The sequence below is a fragment of the Sceloporus occidentalis genome, unplaced genomic scaffold, assembly GCF_023333645.1.
Source record: "Sceloporus occidentalis isolate IW3139 unplaced genomic scaffold, rSceOcc1.0.p SCAF_46, whole genome shotgun sequence".
NCBI lineage: Eukaryota > Metazoa > Chordata > Lepidosauria > Squamata > Phrynosomatidae > Sceloporus > Sceloporus occidentalis.
In genome coordinates, this window is record NW_028317026.1 from 3,313,766 (window position 1) to 3,331,139 (window position 17,374).

At 37.0% G+C, this 17,374-nt stretch overlaps 1 protein-coding gene across 1 annotated transcript in view; it reads right to left on the reverse strand.

The window, feature by feature from the left end:
• Window positions 1-2,162: 2,162 nt before the first annotated feature.
• LOC149289335 (pro-epidermal growth factor-like) overlaps window positions 2,163-17,374 on the reverse strand; it is a 41,177-nt gene continuing 25,965 nt past the window's right edge. The window contains exons 15-21 of the mRNA XM_089490727.1: window positions 13,503-13,670; window positions 11,113-11,229; window positions 9,279-9,404; window positions 7,727-7,873; window positions 6,515-6,596; window positions 4,020-4,169; window positions 2,163-2,244 (exon numbers count right to left, since the gene is read on the reverse strand). Of these exons, the coding sequence (XP_089346853.1) occupies window positions 2,163-2,244; window positions 4,020-4,169; window positions 6,515-6,596; window positions 7,727-7,873; window positions 9,279-9,404; window positions 11,113-11,229; window positions 13,503-13,670 (872 nt within the window). The remainder of the gene's footprint in view (window positions 2,245-4,019; window positions 4,170-6,514; window positions 6,597-7,726; window positions 7,874-9,278; window positions 9,405-11,112; window positions 11,230-13,502; window positions 13,671-17,374) is intronic.

The following is a 17,374-nucleotide window of genomic DNA, read 5'->3' on the forward strand; positions in this document are numbered from 1 at the left end:
TTAAAATCATGAAGATAAAAAGATACACATTTTTTCACATTGGTAGCATCTGCAGGTCTTCTCGTTGTCCACGGTAGTAAGCTCCTCTCTTAAAATTCATTACAATCCGGTCACGTGTTCAACCTTAGGGAGTTTGACAGGACACTTAAGAACAAAAGAAGAGATGGGGTAATTTAAATACTAGTGTACTGGTCATTATTATATAGCATTTTACCTTACTATACTGTATGTGTAATGTATATTTTCTTCTACATCGCCTTCTCTTTATTGCTCCCACCCAGCCATGCTTTCGAAGACCTTGATATACATCAAAGCTGCTGTGGCTAACTATACGTTTACCAGTGTAAGACATTGTTTTGCTCTCTCATGTCCAGATGAGGACACAGAGATGGTAACAAAATATTCTAGACACTATGCAACACCATGTTGGTAACTGGAACATTGTGGGACACAGTCCAGTCATTGGATACAGCACCATAGGTGCCCTGCCTAAGAAGGATGCTCGAGGAAGAGATACTAGGGAGGCAATCCCAGGCTAGGCACACATCTTTGCTGTGTAAACAGTCCGGTTACAATCGAGATCTCTCCAACCAGACCATGAGCAGTGACCAAAGAGCCCAATCTCCGAGTAGGGTTGTCTGCCTCTGGTAATGCGGAGCTTCCACCGTAGGCCTAGGCCAGAATATTCTGAGCAGATCCTAAAACCAGCACTACAGTGAGATATTCTGGCCTTTACTGGCTATACATTTATGTAAAGTTCATTCTGTTCAGGAATGTAAATGCCAGCTGAGGACTCCATCAAATGTAACATAGTAAAAATAATCAAGGGGCCAGATACATAGTGCGCGGTACATAAAATTCTTAGATCCTTTGAAGACATAAAAAAAGAGTGCAATTAAAAAAGCACACCAACTGTTCCAAGAGGGGTATACTCATTACTTGAACAGTTGTGACTATTTTTAGAAATAGACTTTCATATGCATTTTATGTCTGACTGTCCATAGAATGCCGTCCTTTCTATATATCATTACAAAATGAATTATATATAGTTTAATGGTAAACTATGAAAATGTTTGAAAGTATAAATCAAATAATATTTCAGGATGGGCAAATCTGTGTTATTTTCAACCTAAGAAACATACTATCATCGAGGTTTATGGCTTTCCACACTAATTATATTCCTCTTCTTGTCGCGTTTTTAAAATGCCCTATTTTTAAATGGAGAAGTGAAGGAAATCATGTTATTAGGAAGATACCATGATTACTTCTTATTATGTATGCTGTCTTCTCCATTCTCATTATGTTGAAGTCATACTCTACTAACCATACCTGCCACCTTCCCAGGGCAATTTGCAGGAGTGCTCCCTCTGCCAAGGCAGTGGCTTTGCATTGGGGGAAAATCCTTAGAGTGCCTTCTGGGATGGGGTGTGGGGTGCGGTCAGTAGGGAAGTGGGCAGAGAGTGGTCAGAACATGGGCAGGAAGTGGGCATTGCCATGTCTCGAGAAACAACAAACTGACCAGGAGACCTGGGGAATCAAGGCTTTACCTGGTCCAGTGAGGCACAATGTGAATTATTTAAGAACGTGAGAATTATATCTATTGAAATCCCTCGGCCTCCCTGTGTCAAGCAGTGTTTCTATGTGACGTACTCTGCACACCTTCCAATTCCAAGCACCAACACACTACCTTCTGTGCACCAAAGTATGCTGCCAGTGCACATGTAGAGTGCCCTATGGTTGTTCCCAAGTCAAAAGCATCCATCTGGAAAGTAATCAAGTGGCCTTTTTCTAAATGAAATGTTAAGGGTTAGAGTAATATAATTTGAGTGTGGCTTACAGTCCAGTACCGTGTCATCCCTTTGCCATTTCCTTAATTTAGAATCAGTCATCCAACTGTCGTGTGCCAGAGCTAACAATAACACAATCTAATAGCTACAATACAGCTAGGCAGCTGTGAACTTTGAAAGATAACAATGAAGTCAGATGAACTGAAGTTCAGAGCAAATCACTGGATGAGTCTGGCAGCTTTTTAATGTATAGAAGATGTGAGTTATTTCATGGATAATCTTCTGTGGATCCCTCTTGCACTTTGATCCTATCTGCTTCTCAAACTACACAACAACATAATATTAATAAAATATGGACGTACCACGAGTTCTCAGCTACTCATTGCTAATAGGGCTCCTTCTGGCATCTGTTGCATCTTCTGGTTTGTAGGGCCGTTTCCTGTGATTCATTTGATGGCTTAGAAAAGGATTAGTGAATGCAGTTAATGAAGTGAAAGTGCTTCAAAAACAACTAATAAGCATGGTGAAGGACAAGCAGACATTAAGGTAAATCTGTATTAATGTATATTTTCATTCATTTAGAAATACCAGACATACTAAGCACATTAGAGTTCACAGTATAATATGTCCTTCCTTTAGTGTCTGGTTGATACAGGTATGTATCAAGCAATGCTACTCAAATGGTTACACCTACCCTTTCTAAGTTGGATTGGGTTCTGGAGCGTGTGGCCAGCTGCTGGATGTGCCCGGCCATACGCTACAAAAGCAGAAAAAAAAGTAGCATGTGGCTGCGCATATCCAACTGTCAGCCGCACTGACGTCATCAGACCACTGCCACATTAAGTGCGAGTACGGAAGTAGGAAGTCTGACTGCTATACATTTTGGTCAGCCTTATTTTTGGCATACCAATGTGCTACAATTTTGACATTTTAGTATTAGTATCTTAGTATTCTCATTTACACCTTTTACTGGGTGGTAGATAAATGGAAAAAGGCATTAAGCTGTCCTGAATCTAAGACAAGATCAAGGACGGATTAAGATCTTAGTCTTGTACCAGGAAAATGGGCAAATTAGACAAGCCGAATGGTTGTTACATGCCCTCAAATTCTATGTTTCTATGAGTGTGCTGTTTCTGAGTTGCTAGATCCACCACATTCTAAAAATTATACCATGGTCATAGTCACTTAGACCATGAATTTTGCCAAATATTAGTAATGTTTGGTTACACATATACTATGGTTTTTGGCTGTCTCAATGCTTTATGCATTGCAACCACAGCTAACCAGCGAGTGTACCTAATAAAGTAGTTACTGCATGTAAATGTATTATTGCTTTTGGTTCATAAAAGCGACTGATGGCAGATAACCAATATCCATTGATCATTGTTGTCATGCTCCCTTGACTAAGCTATACTTTTAGCAAACATGGGCTGCACATATCTAGCCATTTTCAATGTATCCGATGAGCCTTTTGAGAAAGTTTGGAATTATCACGTTGTCATATTTTAAAAACTCAACTGGATTTGCTTTTACTAATATCTGTTCTTGTTTTGAAGAAGTTTCACATAAGCAGTTTTAATGTACGACTGGGTATCTCATTTTTCATAGTATAATATTATTAGACATATGCTTTCCTAATGAATGCCAGGAAATACACTCATCATGAACATTTGGGAGGTATATGAAAATCCATCTGTGACAACAAAGTAAAAACATATTGTGAACAGTACAGCTAATATAACTGGAAAATCATTACTATGTATGAATATGTAGACACAAAACACCTGTGATGTTCAATAGTGTTTAGATTTTTTTTGACCAGGTTAGCTAAATAAATTGTGAACCAAGAATCTGTGGAAAAATGCTGGTTAAGTAAATTGAATACTTTTTATATGGTAGACAAAAGGAAAATGAATATAAGTGCAGTATGCCACCCTGGGTATTTATCTCACATTGTGGTAAACAATAAAATGTCTCAGTCGTAATAATCGAGACAGAAACTTGTTGGGATAAGCAAAGTATTTAGCTCAGTGTGGTATATTGGAATAAAATTGAAATAAACTACATTACTGTATACAACACTGTATTAAAAAATATATTTATTGTATTAGACTTCCCTAGGACAATGGGCGGTCCCTAAACCCATTGAAAACAGTGCATTTTGAGCACGTACATGTACGGGCTTTGTCATTAAGGGGTTAAGAAGATGTATTAATGTAGCTCAAGACTCACCTGTAATAATATATTGCAAATGACGCAAGACCGAGACCTAGAAGGAGTACAATTAAAGAAACAGAAATTGTCACACTGCGAATCTTCATCTGTCGAGAATATGGTTCCCACCATTCCTGGCATCTCTCTCCTATATACCCGACAACACATCTGTAATAGAACGAAAGCACCAAGTTTTACTTTTGTTAAGAATTGTTTATGTTAATGGGGAGTAATAGTCAAGCAGATCCCCCAAAAAGATATATTTTGCAGGTTCGGCATGATTACTTCTCCCCATTATGTTATCCATCTCTTTGGTAATAATAATACCGGTAATAAAATAAACATAATATATTGATGAAAAATATGCTGCTCTTGCAACGAGTTGCTGAATATCTCAGCTTCCATGAAGTTAACTTTTCAACTAGATGCCTCCAAAAGAACTGCAATGATTGACAAAGAAAAAGGCTAAGTTATATGTAGTTATAATTAAAGAATTTAGCCAAAAAGCTGAGGATAGCAGTACCTCTTTAAGTAACCATGTACGATGGGAAGATTGCATATAATATACATATCAAATAAACCTGGTGCCAAAGGTTAGCTTTGGTGTTTAATTTCTTCTTGATCCGAAGTGAAAATAAAGTCAAAGTGTAAGTATGCAAAAATTAACTAAATATTAAATATCAAGAACCAGATGTTCTTCTAGGCTGATTATACATCACATATCCAAAGAGGCCATCAAGCTCTGTTGGTAGAGCTTTCAGAAGTATAGATTTAGCCTAAATATCTATCTCATAGACAGAAGGCTGCTGCGCTGGAGACCAATAAACAGCAGCCACGTGTATGCGACAACAAGAGTAACCAAGTTAAACAGAATAATAAAACATCCCCTTTACATTTACAGTATGACATATGAAGCCCTAGTTAAAAAAAAACCCTGTGCCTCTAACTGTAACAACAAAAAAGCATCTTGTAAATTCTACATCCAGATAAATAAAAGCGGTATAATGATATGTAGCTTTCACCCATTTTTTATTACCCAATTAATCACACTGTAAAAATAAATCAAAAGGGAGTGTATACAACACGCTGATACATTCAACTTACTATATTAAAGAGGGTTCTGCATATTGCACAGTATAACTGAATATTGCCCCGTAATACTATAGGCAGCTTCTTAAATTAGAGATGCAAGTATATATATTTCTGCTTGTCAGAGGCATTTGTAAGTACACTTTCTTAAAACTGGATTTACACTGCTAAGTTTCCCACATGTAATCAGACAATTTCCTTTATATAAATAGGTCAAAGATATCGCCAATATGTTAAGTTACCATTTAATAATAATAAAAATAATATATTGTCTCATCTTGGGGAGGGGGGGCGGTGGCAAGACAGCTCCTTTAAGAAATCCTCTAGATTGTAAACTTGCAAACAGGGTCCTCTTTACCTTAATGTATCGGTTTGTCTTAGTCTGTCAATTCTAGTTTTGTCATACCCCTGGAATGTATGCACCATAAGAAGCGCGGCTTAATGTGTTGGCGCTATATAACTAATAATTATAATAATAATGATGCAGACAGCTGAGGTTAGCGTCAAAACACACACAGTAGACCATAGGAGAGAATGTCTGGTTTGCTGTGAAGTATAAACAAGCCAACAGCACCATCTACTGTACTGATCAATAGCAGTGTCAACATAAATCATATTATTTCTACCCACTCTGGCAAACACCAGTAGTATATACCTGTAGTATGAAATACTACTATTTTATTATGTTTCCTATATGTTTTAATTTATTTCCTTTTTTATTGATATAAAGTTACATTAAGTTGAAATGCCTACTTTGTTTTAATAATGTGGGTTTGGTTGTCACACAAGTGTTACTGTTAGGAGGGGATCTCAAAAAAGACTATATACACATTCAAAATGACACACACCCCTTGACCGCTAAAGAATCTCCCATTAGTAGTTGGCTCCGACTGAAATAAACAAGTATAACATTCAGGGCCAAGTATAAAAAAAATCAAGATCCTCTTTATTAATTAAAAATATTATACTAGTTCATGCAGAGAGAAAGGATCTTTGGATTTGTCTGAGCAGTAAATAAAGGAGCCGTACCAAAAACAGCGCTAGACAATAGAAATTATTTTAAAACATTTTTAAACATATTTGTAATAGTTCTAATAATTTTAACTTTGCGTGTCGGAGAATAATAGCTGTGGATATTTTGCTGACGTCTGCAACAGCTGCAAAACATGTTAGCTGGGACTAAAAAGAGACAAAATGATTGGCCAATTAGGAGTGACATATGAAATCTGATGTAAAGTGGTCATCTTATCATCATATCAATCATGTTCCTCCTGATTGGGAGCTTCGATTGCTGTGGTAATAAGTCTTGTTTTCAGACCCCGAACCAGAATCACTTTTTACACGTTAGTCCTTTGAGTTCCATGAAAATGGTAAAGGCATCGTGAACCCTTCTGACTCCCCAAACGGTGAACATGACAACATACCTGCAACCATAATCTTCTATCTCTACTAGATGAAAACACTCTCCTCCATTCAAACAATATCCATCATGGGATGCTGGACATTCTCTGTGGTTTTTATTTCTAGATGTGTTATTCGTCGATACCATGGAAGTGCTGGCAGAGACAGAAGACTCTGGAACAATTTAAACCAATATGTTTGCAACATTATCACAGCAAGTAAACGTTCAGTGTACTGAAAATGGGGCTTAATTGCAGTTACGCAATATGTGCTGTCCATGCTGTCACCAAAGGCTTTGTAGACCACAGATGTAATTTCATGAAAACAGAATAATAGATTTCAGCAAGCAGCATCCCACCAGATGTGATCTATCAGTCTAAGAGTATGTGCTGTAGCTAATAAAGACAGTTTTACAATCTGACTCTTTTAAGTGTTCTTGATTTTCCCATTAAAGAAACAGCATGAATAGACATGCTGAACATAATGGAAGAGCCAAATATTTTTACTGAGTTGCAGAGGGACACGTACCACAAGATGTTTCCCTGGAGTAAAAGAAGCCTCTTCAGCTTCCATGTTACTCAACAAGGCATGTGTACTGAAGATAAACCTTAAGCTTCTAGATAAGGATGCTTTCCTTATTGGAAACATGGAATCGAAACTATCACCCAACAGTGCAAACTTTTTTGTGTGATTAAAAGAAAAATCTCAATATAGACAAATGTCTATATTCAAATAATACCTACTAATATTTTGGGTATAGTGCAGGCCTACAAACAAGATGCTATAATATATTGGAAGGCTAAGTTCCCAGGATCTTTGTTGATCACAGCAGCTACAGGGAGCTGCCATTTGAAATGTCAAAATGAGCCAATCGCATGCTGGAGTGTGCCAGGTGTTATTTCAATCTTAATTGAAAATAAAAGTGATCTTATTTGAGTTAAAAATATAAATGTTTTATTTGTTGTTTTTGTTGAATTGTAAGTAACAAGTTTGCAAACTATAATTATTAGGTAGCCAAGAGTGAGGAATAGACTCAATAAAAGAGATTTGTAGGAATGAGAATGCAGAGGTCCTCAAGGTTTAAAAGGGTGTAGTGGTTATGGAGATTACACAGGATTATTTGGAGATAAAAGTAGTAGACATATGAAAAGCTTATTAAATATGTAATATGTGTTGACTCCAGTATGTCTTATTTGGTTCACCAAAGTCCCTCAGCTCCCTTTGGTTTCTTGGACCAAGCTCTTTGATGAATAACTCACCAGTAGGGCTGAGTTCAGTTCCAGTAAGTGCATTAGCGCATGTGCAGGTGGAATTGCCCTCTGTATTTATGCACTGATAATTTTCGCCACAACTCTGATTGCCCAGTCTGTGTTCATCAATGTCTGCAGACAAAGGTTTCCAGTTAAAAGTAATGCATGTCTGAAACTACAAAAACATAATTACAAACCATAGATCAACTTGCCTAGCTCAGCGGAGAAAACCAAAGGCTTGATGGATGGACTCCATTATTAATGTGATATAATGGAGTTTGTTCACAAAACTGATTTTGAGATGTCGAATTGAGACAATATGAAACATTTCTTCACACCACATCAATAATGAATTATGAAGGCCCAATCCAGTGACTTTCTGTTGCAAGAAGGATCAAATTAATCCTTCTTAATCCATTGCTGCTGTGGTCAGTGACATCCCCTGCTGCCCCCCCCCACTTATCTCTGCAGCCACCATCACCTATGCTGGACACCGATCCATGACATCATATCCCGTTCTCTGCTTTTGAAATACATGCAGTGTGGAGTAAAGTCAATGTGGAGGTTGTGCAGGCTGTGCACAATGCCCCATAGTGTTTATGGTGGGTTCTTCCTAAACCATAGAGTGATCTGCCCCTGGTTATGCGGCCAAGGGGCTACCACACCTGCAGAACTGCTATCCTAGGCAAAAAAAAAAAATTTGCAAATGGTTTACTTATTTGTAAATGGTCATTAAATAGCCTATTGTTGTATCCTTACATATTTTTAAGAAAAAATAGAGTGCAGTTTATTTATTCCCAGCTTTTATGCTGACATTGCATGAAATATCAAGGACCCTCATCACTCTGTATTTGATGAGAGTCAATGTCCGTTTTTACTAAAAAGAATGATTTTCAATAAGTCTATGTACTTGTTCAATTTTTGTGTCTTTTATAAATAGCAGAAGTACAGAACAAGCATTGATGGTCAGAGGCTTTGGCCATTGATCCAACAGTTGGATTACCATTCTTTATACTGTAAGTTATTGGCAGTGGATAGAGGAAGTATCTTCTCCAAATAAGGGGGAAAAAGGCATTCATACAATTTAGATGGGTTTGATGGGGTGCTTTAGTTTCAAGCCAATGCATTTTTCTCTCCCTGATCTGATAGGATAGATTTCAATACACAATTCAGTGATGTAATAAAGAGCACATTTGTTCACATGTTAGGATGTGCCAAAACAAAAACAACTTGTACTATGCCTTTCTGATACTGTGCTATTGTATTCTTAGTGGTTAAATACAATCTGAATGGACCGTCTGGCCCATCGGGACAGCATTCACAAAAAGAGAGAATTGAGCTTGATGAAAAATGTACTATTGAAAAGATCCACTCTGAATAAATGTATATCTCCGTACAAGTAGGAAACTAAAAACGCTGCTGCTGTAAACCCCAATGGAAGCAATGTATTGGTTAATTGTAAATAACAACAAAGGCATTGTCAGTTTATGCGATCATTGGGAATCAGTCTTTCAGTTTTACAAAGAACTTTACTTACCCAAGCATTGATCACCATTTCCAAGAAAACCAGCTCTGCACTTACAGATGTAACCACCTTCAGTATTGATACAGTCTGTGTGGTTAAGGTCACAGGAAGCAATGTGGAGGATGCACTCATCAATATCTGCCCAAATAGTGCAAGGAGATAAAATTATGCAAAGTTCTAAAAACCAACAAAATTGTTTGGTTGTCGGCACCATTCCATTGATAGCTACAGTTAAAGATCTGCTATATACGAGATAGATAGATGAATCATGCCTCAGACTGGGTATAAGACACTACTATAATAAAAAACTTGGCAGAAGAAATACAAAATCTATTTAAAAAATACATTTATTTGGATATTTATTTTGAAATATATTCATTTTGCAGATTTTAAATGATTTTGTACCCCAGTTTGATCAGTTGTTCCGACAACTGCCTTTAATTGGGCCGAGCTAGCCAGCAAATATTGTCTGCCACATTTTTGTATCATTTTTGTGCCCCCCCCCCAGTTTATAACTTGTTAGAACACCACTGCTTGAAACAGGAATAAATGCATGATACAAGATTAATCGCTCTCACACCTGCGGGAATTACAGGCCATTATATTTGGCACTTAACTTTCTTAAGTGGAACAGATGACATCATCTCACATTACAAAAAAGTATACTGCATGAAACAAAAAATGAAATCATCTGCAATGTTAAATACTTGTTTAGCGTCGGTTTTGGTTTACAACATAATTTACCAGGAAAAATAAAGTTAGTCTAGATGGATTCAACTCCCAAATGTGTAAGTATAAATAAAATACAAACATACTGCTAGGTTTAATAGGTTTCTATGTATCTATGCAAATAATAACACTATAAAACAGTGCGCCCTTTTTCATTTTTATAATAATTCAAAAAAGCTACAATTAGCTTTATAAATAAAGAATTATAAAGCAGTACCTTTGATAACCTTGCAAGGAAGCGTTTTTAGCTACGAAGCTTAGAAACAAAACCAGCTTGACCTTTTTTTTACATGGAAATTTGTTTTACCCAGGCATCTTATGTTGCAGTAGCTAGAATTTATAATTTCCTCCCCTAAAAAATTTGTTTCATTTTTTTTTACCGTGAAAATACAAAATTTGTAAAAGCACCTGTTTAGTTATCTTAAAACCCTGAATCTAAACTCATTTTGATAGCTGTTACATAGTTACATGGTTCATTTGATCCAAAGAAGGCAAAAAAAAACCCCTAATTAAGCTACCTCGAATTCTGCCATCAGGGGAAAAAGAAATTCCTTCTTGACTCCAAGAGGCAATCGTATTTCTCCTTGGATCAAGAAGAAAACCTTCTATGTTTTTAACATTTTTATATAATTAGAATCAATGCTAAAATGATTTAATAAAAGCATGGTGATCTGTTGGCTTTTAATTTCTTTATGTATTTGAAATAATTATTAAATCATAGCTACAAACAATCAGAAAAGAGCACCAAGTATAAGGAAAAATATATCTTTATCAGTCCAAAAAAAATCCGTTTGTCTTAGTCTGTCAATTCTAGTCTTTTCATACACCTTGGATAAATGTATTGTAATAATATAATAATAATAATTTTATTATTTTTCACCATTTAAAAAGGTTAGGGTTTTATATTTAACACATGCACAGTAACGGAAAAATTGCAGCAGAGAGAGAACCACATTAGCCTATCCAAGCCCGTCCTCCTCTGTTCGTGGCTGCAGGGTGAGTGAGAATCCATAATAGAAGGATGACAACAGGGAAAGAATTTTATTTTTTAACTGCGATGATGTTCTCAAATTTTATTGTCAAACCACCTGCAGCTGAAGCAATAATTAAGGATTACCCTGACATGACTGGCCATTTCCTGTGAAACCTTCCAAACATTGGCATCTTGGTCCATCTTCTGATGGGACACAATGGGCGTTGATATCACAATGACTTTCCATGCAGCCACCCTCATCTGTTCAGACAACAAAGTGCCAGACAGAGAATTAAAAGCATAACAGGTGCGTGTGCAATGTGACCTTTTTAAATTAAAAAATCAAGTCATATGGATTATACCATGGCATTTCGACTCTATATTAAAGTACACGGTTTAGTAGAAGAGAAGTGTTGACTTGAGTAATAAAACCCATCTTGGCAGGTCAATAAAAAAAAATAACATGCAATAAAGCTTACAATATGCATAACCCCCTGTAGAGATCTTTGAATAGCACCAATAAAATGATTGTACCCGTTTTACTATTATAAATATATATATAACAATGAAATGATGCAATGGAGAGAATGATCACATTTTAGCATAGCTTCCAGAAAACCTGATAACCGGGGCCAAACGTTTCTAACAGCCCCATACTTATGTTGTTTAAACATTAGTGTTGACTCATTTTGTACATACAATTCATTCATAACAAGCCCAAATATGCCATTTATACAAGTTTGGACCTCTGTTATGCATACGATGTTCTGTATGTTAGTACGAAAGAGGAGCCACAGGGTAGGAAAGAAGGCAAGAGGGCTTTAGGTCTTGAAGAGATATGTGATTTCTCTCCAAGACTCTAGTAATCACGTGCCGACCAATGCTGCCACAAATATAACGTTAATCTTGCATTTCTTTGTGTACATTTAACGAGCTCCTCCAATAACATACTTAATGAAATATTTTAATGGAATAAATATTTTAAACCTAAAGCTAAGTAGTGCTTAGCTACTTAGCAAAAGAAAAAAAATCAATTAATAGCCTCTTAAATAATTGTAAATGAATAAAAGTAGCAAATATTTTTTTTTATTATGGTGCTTGACTATAGCTGGATTTACAGTCCATTTATGGAACAAAACGGGATTACAATAAGTCAGTTATTCATTACTTTATCTAATTAACAGTGTTCTCATAGTTAATTGAGATCATTACAAAAATCCATGCATTTTATTGCCCACAAAAATAACCTTTGGAAAAAGAAATACATTTAAAAAAAAAAATCTGAATTTTTTAAAATCATTGTCATGTTATTTTGATTTTGAGGCATTTCACATGTTTTCTGCTTGTTTTTTGCATAAAGGAGCTTATAGTATCTTTTTAAATGATTGAGCAATCGAAAGAAATTGAAATCGAAAGAAAGGTTCATTAAAAATGGAAAATTTTAGAAACTATTAATATCATAATTTCAACAATATAATACCACAGTTGTTTTGCAAAGAAAACCCGCACCAAGTATGGTTGCTGTCAAAGTTAGAATATGGTATTTATGTTTATGGGATCAGTTAACTTAAATAGATTGAAAACTAATAAATTCTAAATTATTAGAAAATATCTTAGAAAAGGAGCATTTATTGCATTTTGTTCTTATATTGTGGCATAAGTTAAAAATGGCACCAGTGATTTTGAAATATTTCTCTATCTTGTACATAATATGTTGCAATTTTTAACGTTTTTTTCTTTAATTTGCAAGTTTTGCCAAATCCTTTTTGCTTACTTAATATATTTTATCCTACTTCTATGCTCACTAATCTAAATAGCGTAAATGTTAACAAGAAAAGCCCTTATCTCAAAAAGTAATACATCTATAGAACAATGTAACGCCATATAAAGATGCTAACTTAAAACTGCAAGTACCAACAGCATGTTCAATTGATATACAATAGTAAAAGGTAAGCAAAATAAACAATTGGTTATATAAAGGCAATGCCAGAATAATTTTAGGGTAAAGAATTCACAAATTAAATATTCGTACTATGTGCTCCAGATGTAACACTTTGCTCCACAGTTGCTAGAGTTTTTCCTTGATAAACATGGCCTTATTTCTTCAATGAACATCTGAGGTTTCCACTGGCTCCAACAAAACGTTGGGTGTCTTGTTTTTAATGGTACATATTATATTGTGTAACATTCACAGTCACAATTAAGGCAATAAGGAGATTTTTGAGATTAAACGTGTCGCAATCAGTTCCTGCACATATATATATATATATATAATAATATTTATCACTATGCCAGCTACACCAAAATAGAAAAGTGGTCTAATTTGTCTTCAAAAAAGGCTTGCACATGGTGTACCATTTTTGATTATTTGATTCCTCTAGAATTCGTAGTCATTCTATTCATTATCTGCACTGTGTTCTCATTCATAAAACCCAATAGGGCAGTTTTTTCACATAGCGGATTTGAGCAGCAGAAAATATCACACTATGGAGTCACAAGTGACACCATCTCCTTAGGTTACAAGAAGGTCCTACCTGCCACCACAATTTCTGTCACCAGTGTGTTCCCGCTCCACCTATCTCCTTTTTCTCCAGTTGCATACATGCTGGTAGAGAGCGGGCCGCGGAAAAAGGAATCAGATTTTGCCGTTTCATTGCGAACAACTTTCTTTTCTCTCGCTTGAGAGATGTCATCTAAAATAGCTGCAACACGAAAAGAAAGAGAGCGTTGTCAAACTTCGCCTTATTACAATTATATATTGACTGCATTAATCGTAGCTAAGCTGTACACTTTGGCTGTGTTTTTGAGTTACAAAAAGGAATTATCTGTATAATGGGATCAGTAGGTAAATATAGACAGAGAACAGAATCATTATTATTGGGTTTATTATAGACGGGTGCCTCGCAGACTGTCACATAATTTGATGCATGGTTTATGATAACTGGAGAGTAAGTTTAAACTCATGGCTGAATTAAAGTGTTACCCTTCTAACAAGTGAGCACATTTTACTTTGAACATGAGCCAACACTAAAGCCGGGGTCTTCAAAGTAGATGAAGAAGGACACTCCTTCCAAATACAGCCTGCGCCAAGACAGGATATCTGAACACATATCAAATATTCCTAGATTATGCTGTCAGCACAGTAAAGCTTCCATTGTGATACATCAAGACATCTAAAGCAGTCTCTCTTCTCCGTTCATTCTTTATGTCCCAGCCAGGAATACAATTCAATCCATGAAGGGTATCAAAACAAAGTGGCTTCTCTAATTCCATTCTGCTAACACTATAAAAGATTACGCCTGTAATGTAGTTACGAGTGCGTAGAAAAAACAATGACTCACTTGCGCATTATTGTCTATTTCGGGAGAACGTGCACAGAACTCTAAGCGTAATGACATTATAAGCTCGCGAAACAAAACTCTCATAAATGATATACCTGTGTGTGCCGAAAATACATTGTAAACAAAAACATATTTGAAAGGGGATTACGTTTAATCCCGGACTACCTGCTGTTGTTTCGGTAGCATTATCAGTTTTTCCATGTCCGCATTTCACAAAGTCTTTATTGAGCAAACGATGTGTGTATGAAGTCTGTTTTCACAGCTCATCACTCTGGCACCCTTTTTGTGAATGAAAATGTGTTCTTACTTGATGAACCTATCACCATAAACTGTTAGCCGGAGGCTCAATTGTCCAGGAATCACAATTTTCCAGACAATAACATTTTGCTAACGCTCTGACCTACCGCATTACAGCAGTAACTGCTATCGGAAGCAAAAATCCCCCTAAACTGTTTTCTGGGAATATATTTGTCTTTTTTTTTTTTATTCTTTTCTTTTTGAGCCATTACATTCTAGAAATTCTTTGCAACCTTTTTTTTTTTTTTAAACTCAGCTTCTTCTCAAAAGTTAAGAGGTCCATTGATGTTTTCATTTTCTCCTATTATCATATTAGTGCTACATTGTAAACCTTAATGTCAAATCAGTACCAAGGTGACATGAGTCTTGGTATTAAGTCCTAGATCCCCGTCCATCAATCATTACATTTGTGACTGCCATTGCTGAAGATTACTCACTTCTGCACAATTTATTGAGGGACCCCATGTATCTCTCACTTACCCAAGGCTTCATCCTTCATCGCTACAGATGATTCTTTTACTCATGTGATGAGGGAATTAAGCCTGGTTAAAGCCTATACCTTGTCTCCGCTATCCATAAGAATGGGGACACACATACATCCATGTGTAATGATGTATCCAGGCCTAGGTCTAGGAGGGAGGTAGTCTCCCTGCTACTAAACCGGGACGAGGCCCCCATGTCCCACTGCACATCGGGCTAATGTTTGATGTCCCCAACCAACCTTCTTACAGTATGGAGGCTGTGCTGGCTTCCATACACTGCATTAAAAGTGTGATGTGCACTTTTTAATGTATTCAGCATGGGGACTGTTTTCGGAGTTTAAATGAATGTTTGTGTTTGGAGTTTAAACGAGGTGGTGTTAAAAAAATATGTCCCTGGACCCAACAGCATAGCCTTAACAACAACTCACTTGATTCACACTTCTAAATATACGACTAAACTACGAAAATTATGAAGCCAGGAAACGAGAAAATGTATAGTTTTATGGGTGGATTATAGGATTGCAACGAAACGCTAACTTACCAAATGAATATATATATATATACACACATATATATATATATATATATATATATATATATATATATATATACCGTATTTGCTCGATTATAAGACGACCCCCCAAAATCTGAATATTAACTTAGGAAAAAAAGAAAAAGCCTGAATATAAGACGACCCTAAAGGAAAAAAGTTTTACCAGTAAATGTTAATTCATGTAAACAATTTTTTTAAATAAAAGCTATGATTGAGAAAAATATTTTTTTTGTTTTTATTTCCTTGTATTTTCCAGCCTGTCCCCCAGTTTCGCACATCTGCCCCCAGGCTTGCCACACCAATATGGCACTGTGGCCCATGATATGCCTTTTAACCCTCTATATGCCACTGTGCCCCATGGTATGCCTTTTGACCCCCTATGTGCCACTCTGCCTCCAGAAATCCCTTATACCCCTATATCCCATTCTGGCATTTAGGGGGTTAAAATGCATATTATGGGGCAGAGTGGCATATAGGGAGGTATAAGGCATTCCAGGAGGCAGAGTGGCATTAAGGGAGTTAAAAGGCATTGTATAGAGCACTCTGCCTCCAGAAATGCCTTATACCCCTATATGCCACTCTCGCATTTAGGGGGTTAAAAGGCATATCATGGGGCAGAGTGGCATATAGGGAGGTATAGGGCAGAGTGCTCTATTAAATGCCCCCTTAACGCCACTATGCCTCCTGAAATGCCTTATACCTCATTATATGCCACTCTGCCCCCTAATATGCCTTTTAACCCCCTAAGTGCCAGAGTGGCATATAGGGGTATAAGGCATTCCAGAAATGCCCTATGCCCCCATTTAACACACACACATACACACACACTTACCGGTGCTTCCAATTTCCTGCTGTATTGCCGAGGCAGCGGGTTGACGTCTCTTTCCGCTGCAGCCGGAAGGAGGTGGAGTTGGCAGCGGGGGTTTTTCTGCGTCCGTCCCGCATACCTTCCCCGGCTGTCAGAGATCAGAGTTCCCCGCACCGGTGCGGGGAACTCTGATCTCTGACAGTCGGGGAAGGTATCCGCGACGGACGCAGACAACCCCCGCTGCTAGCCACACCTCCTTCCGGCTGCAGCGGACGTTGTCTACGCGGATCGCGTAGACGTCAACCCGCTGCCCCGGCAATACAGCAGGAAGCACCGGTAAGTGTGTGTGTGTGTGTGGGGGGGAGACAGGAGGATCCAGGTGCCCTGCAGCGGTGCGGGGGATCTGGATCTTAGTCTCATAATCAGACCTCTATTTGAGGTCTGATTAGAAGACGACCCCGATTAGAAGACGAGGGGTATTTTTCAGAGCATTTGCTCTGAAAAAAACCTCGTCTTATAATCGAGCAAATACGGTATATATATATATATATATATATATATATATATATATATGCATAAATGCAAGAAATATTCCATGGACATTGAATTATGATTCCATGGGCATTCTTTTAAGATAATGTATCTCTATTTCCCATTTTAGAAACACACAATTTGATGGCAGATAAGAACCATTTGACCCAACTAGTTTGCCCATTTTCCCTGATAGAAAGACTCAGACCTTAATCAGTTCTTAGCTGCTTCTTATATTCAGGATAGGTTCATGCCGATCCTATGCGTGTTCAAGTTCTCTAACTTTATTTACCTCTACTATTTCTGCTGGGAAGCTGTTCCATTTATCAACCACCCACTCAGTTCAGTAAAATTTCCTTACATTACATCTAAGCCTCTAGTTCTAACAGTTCTC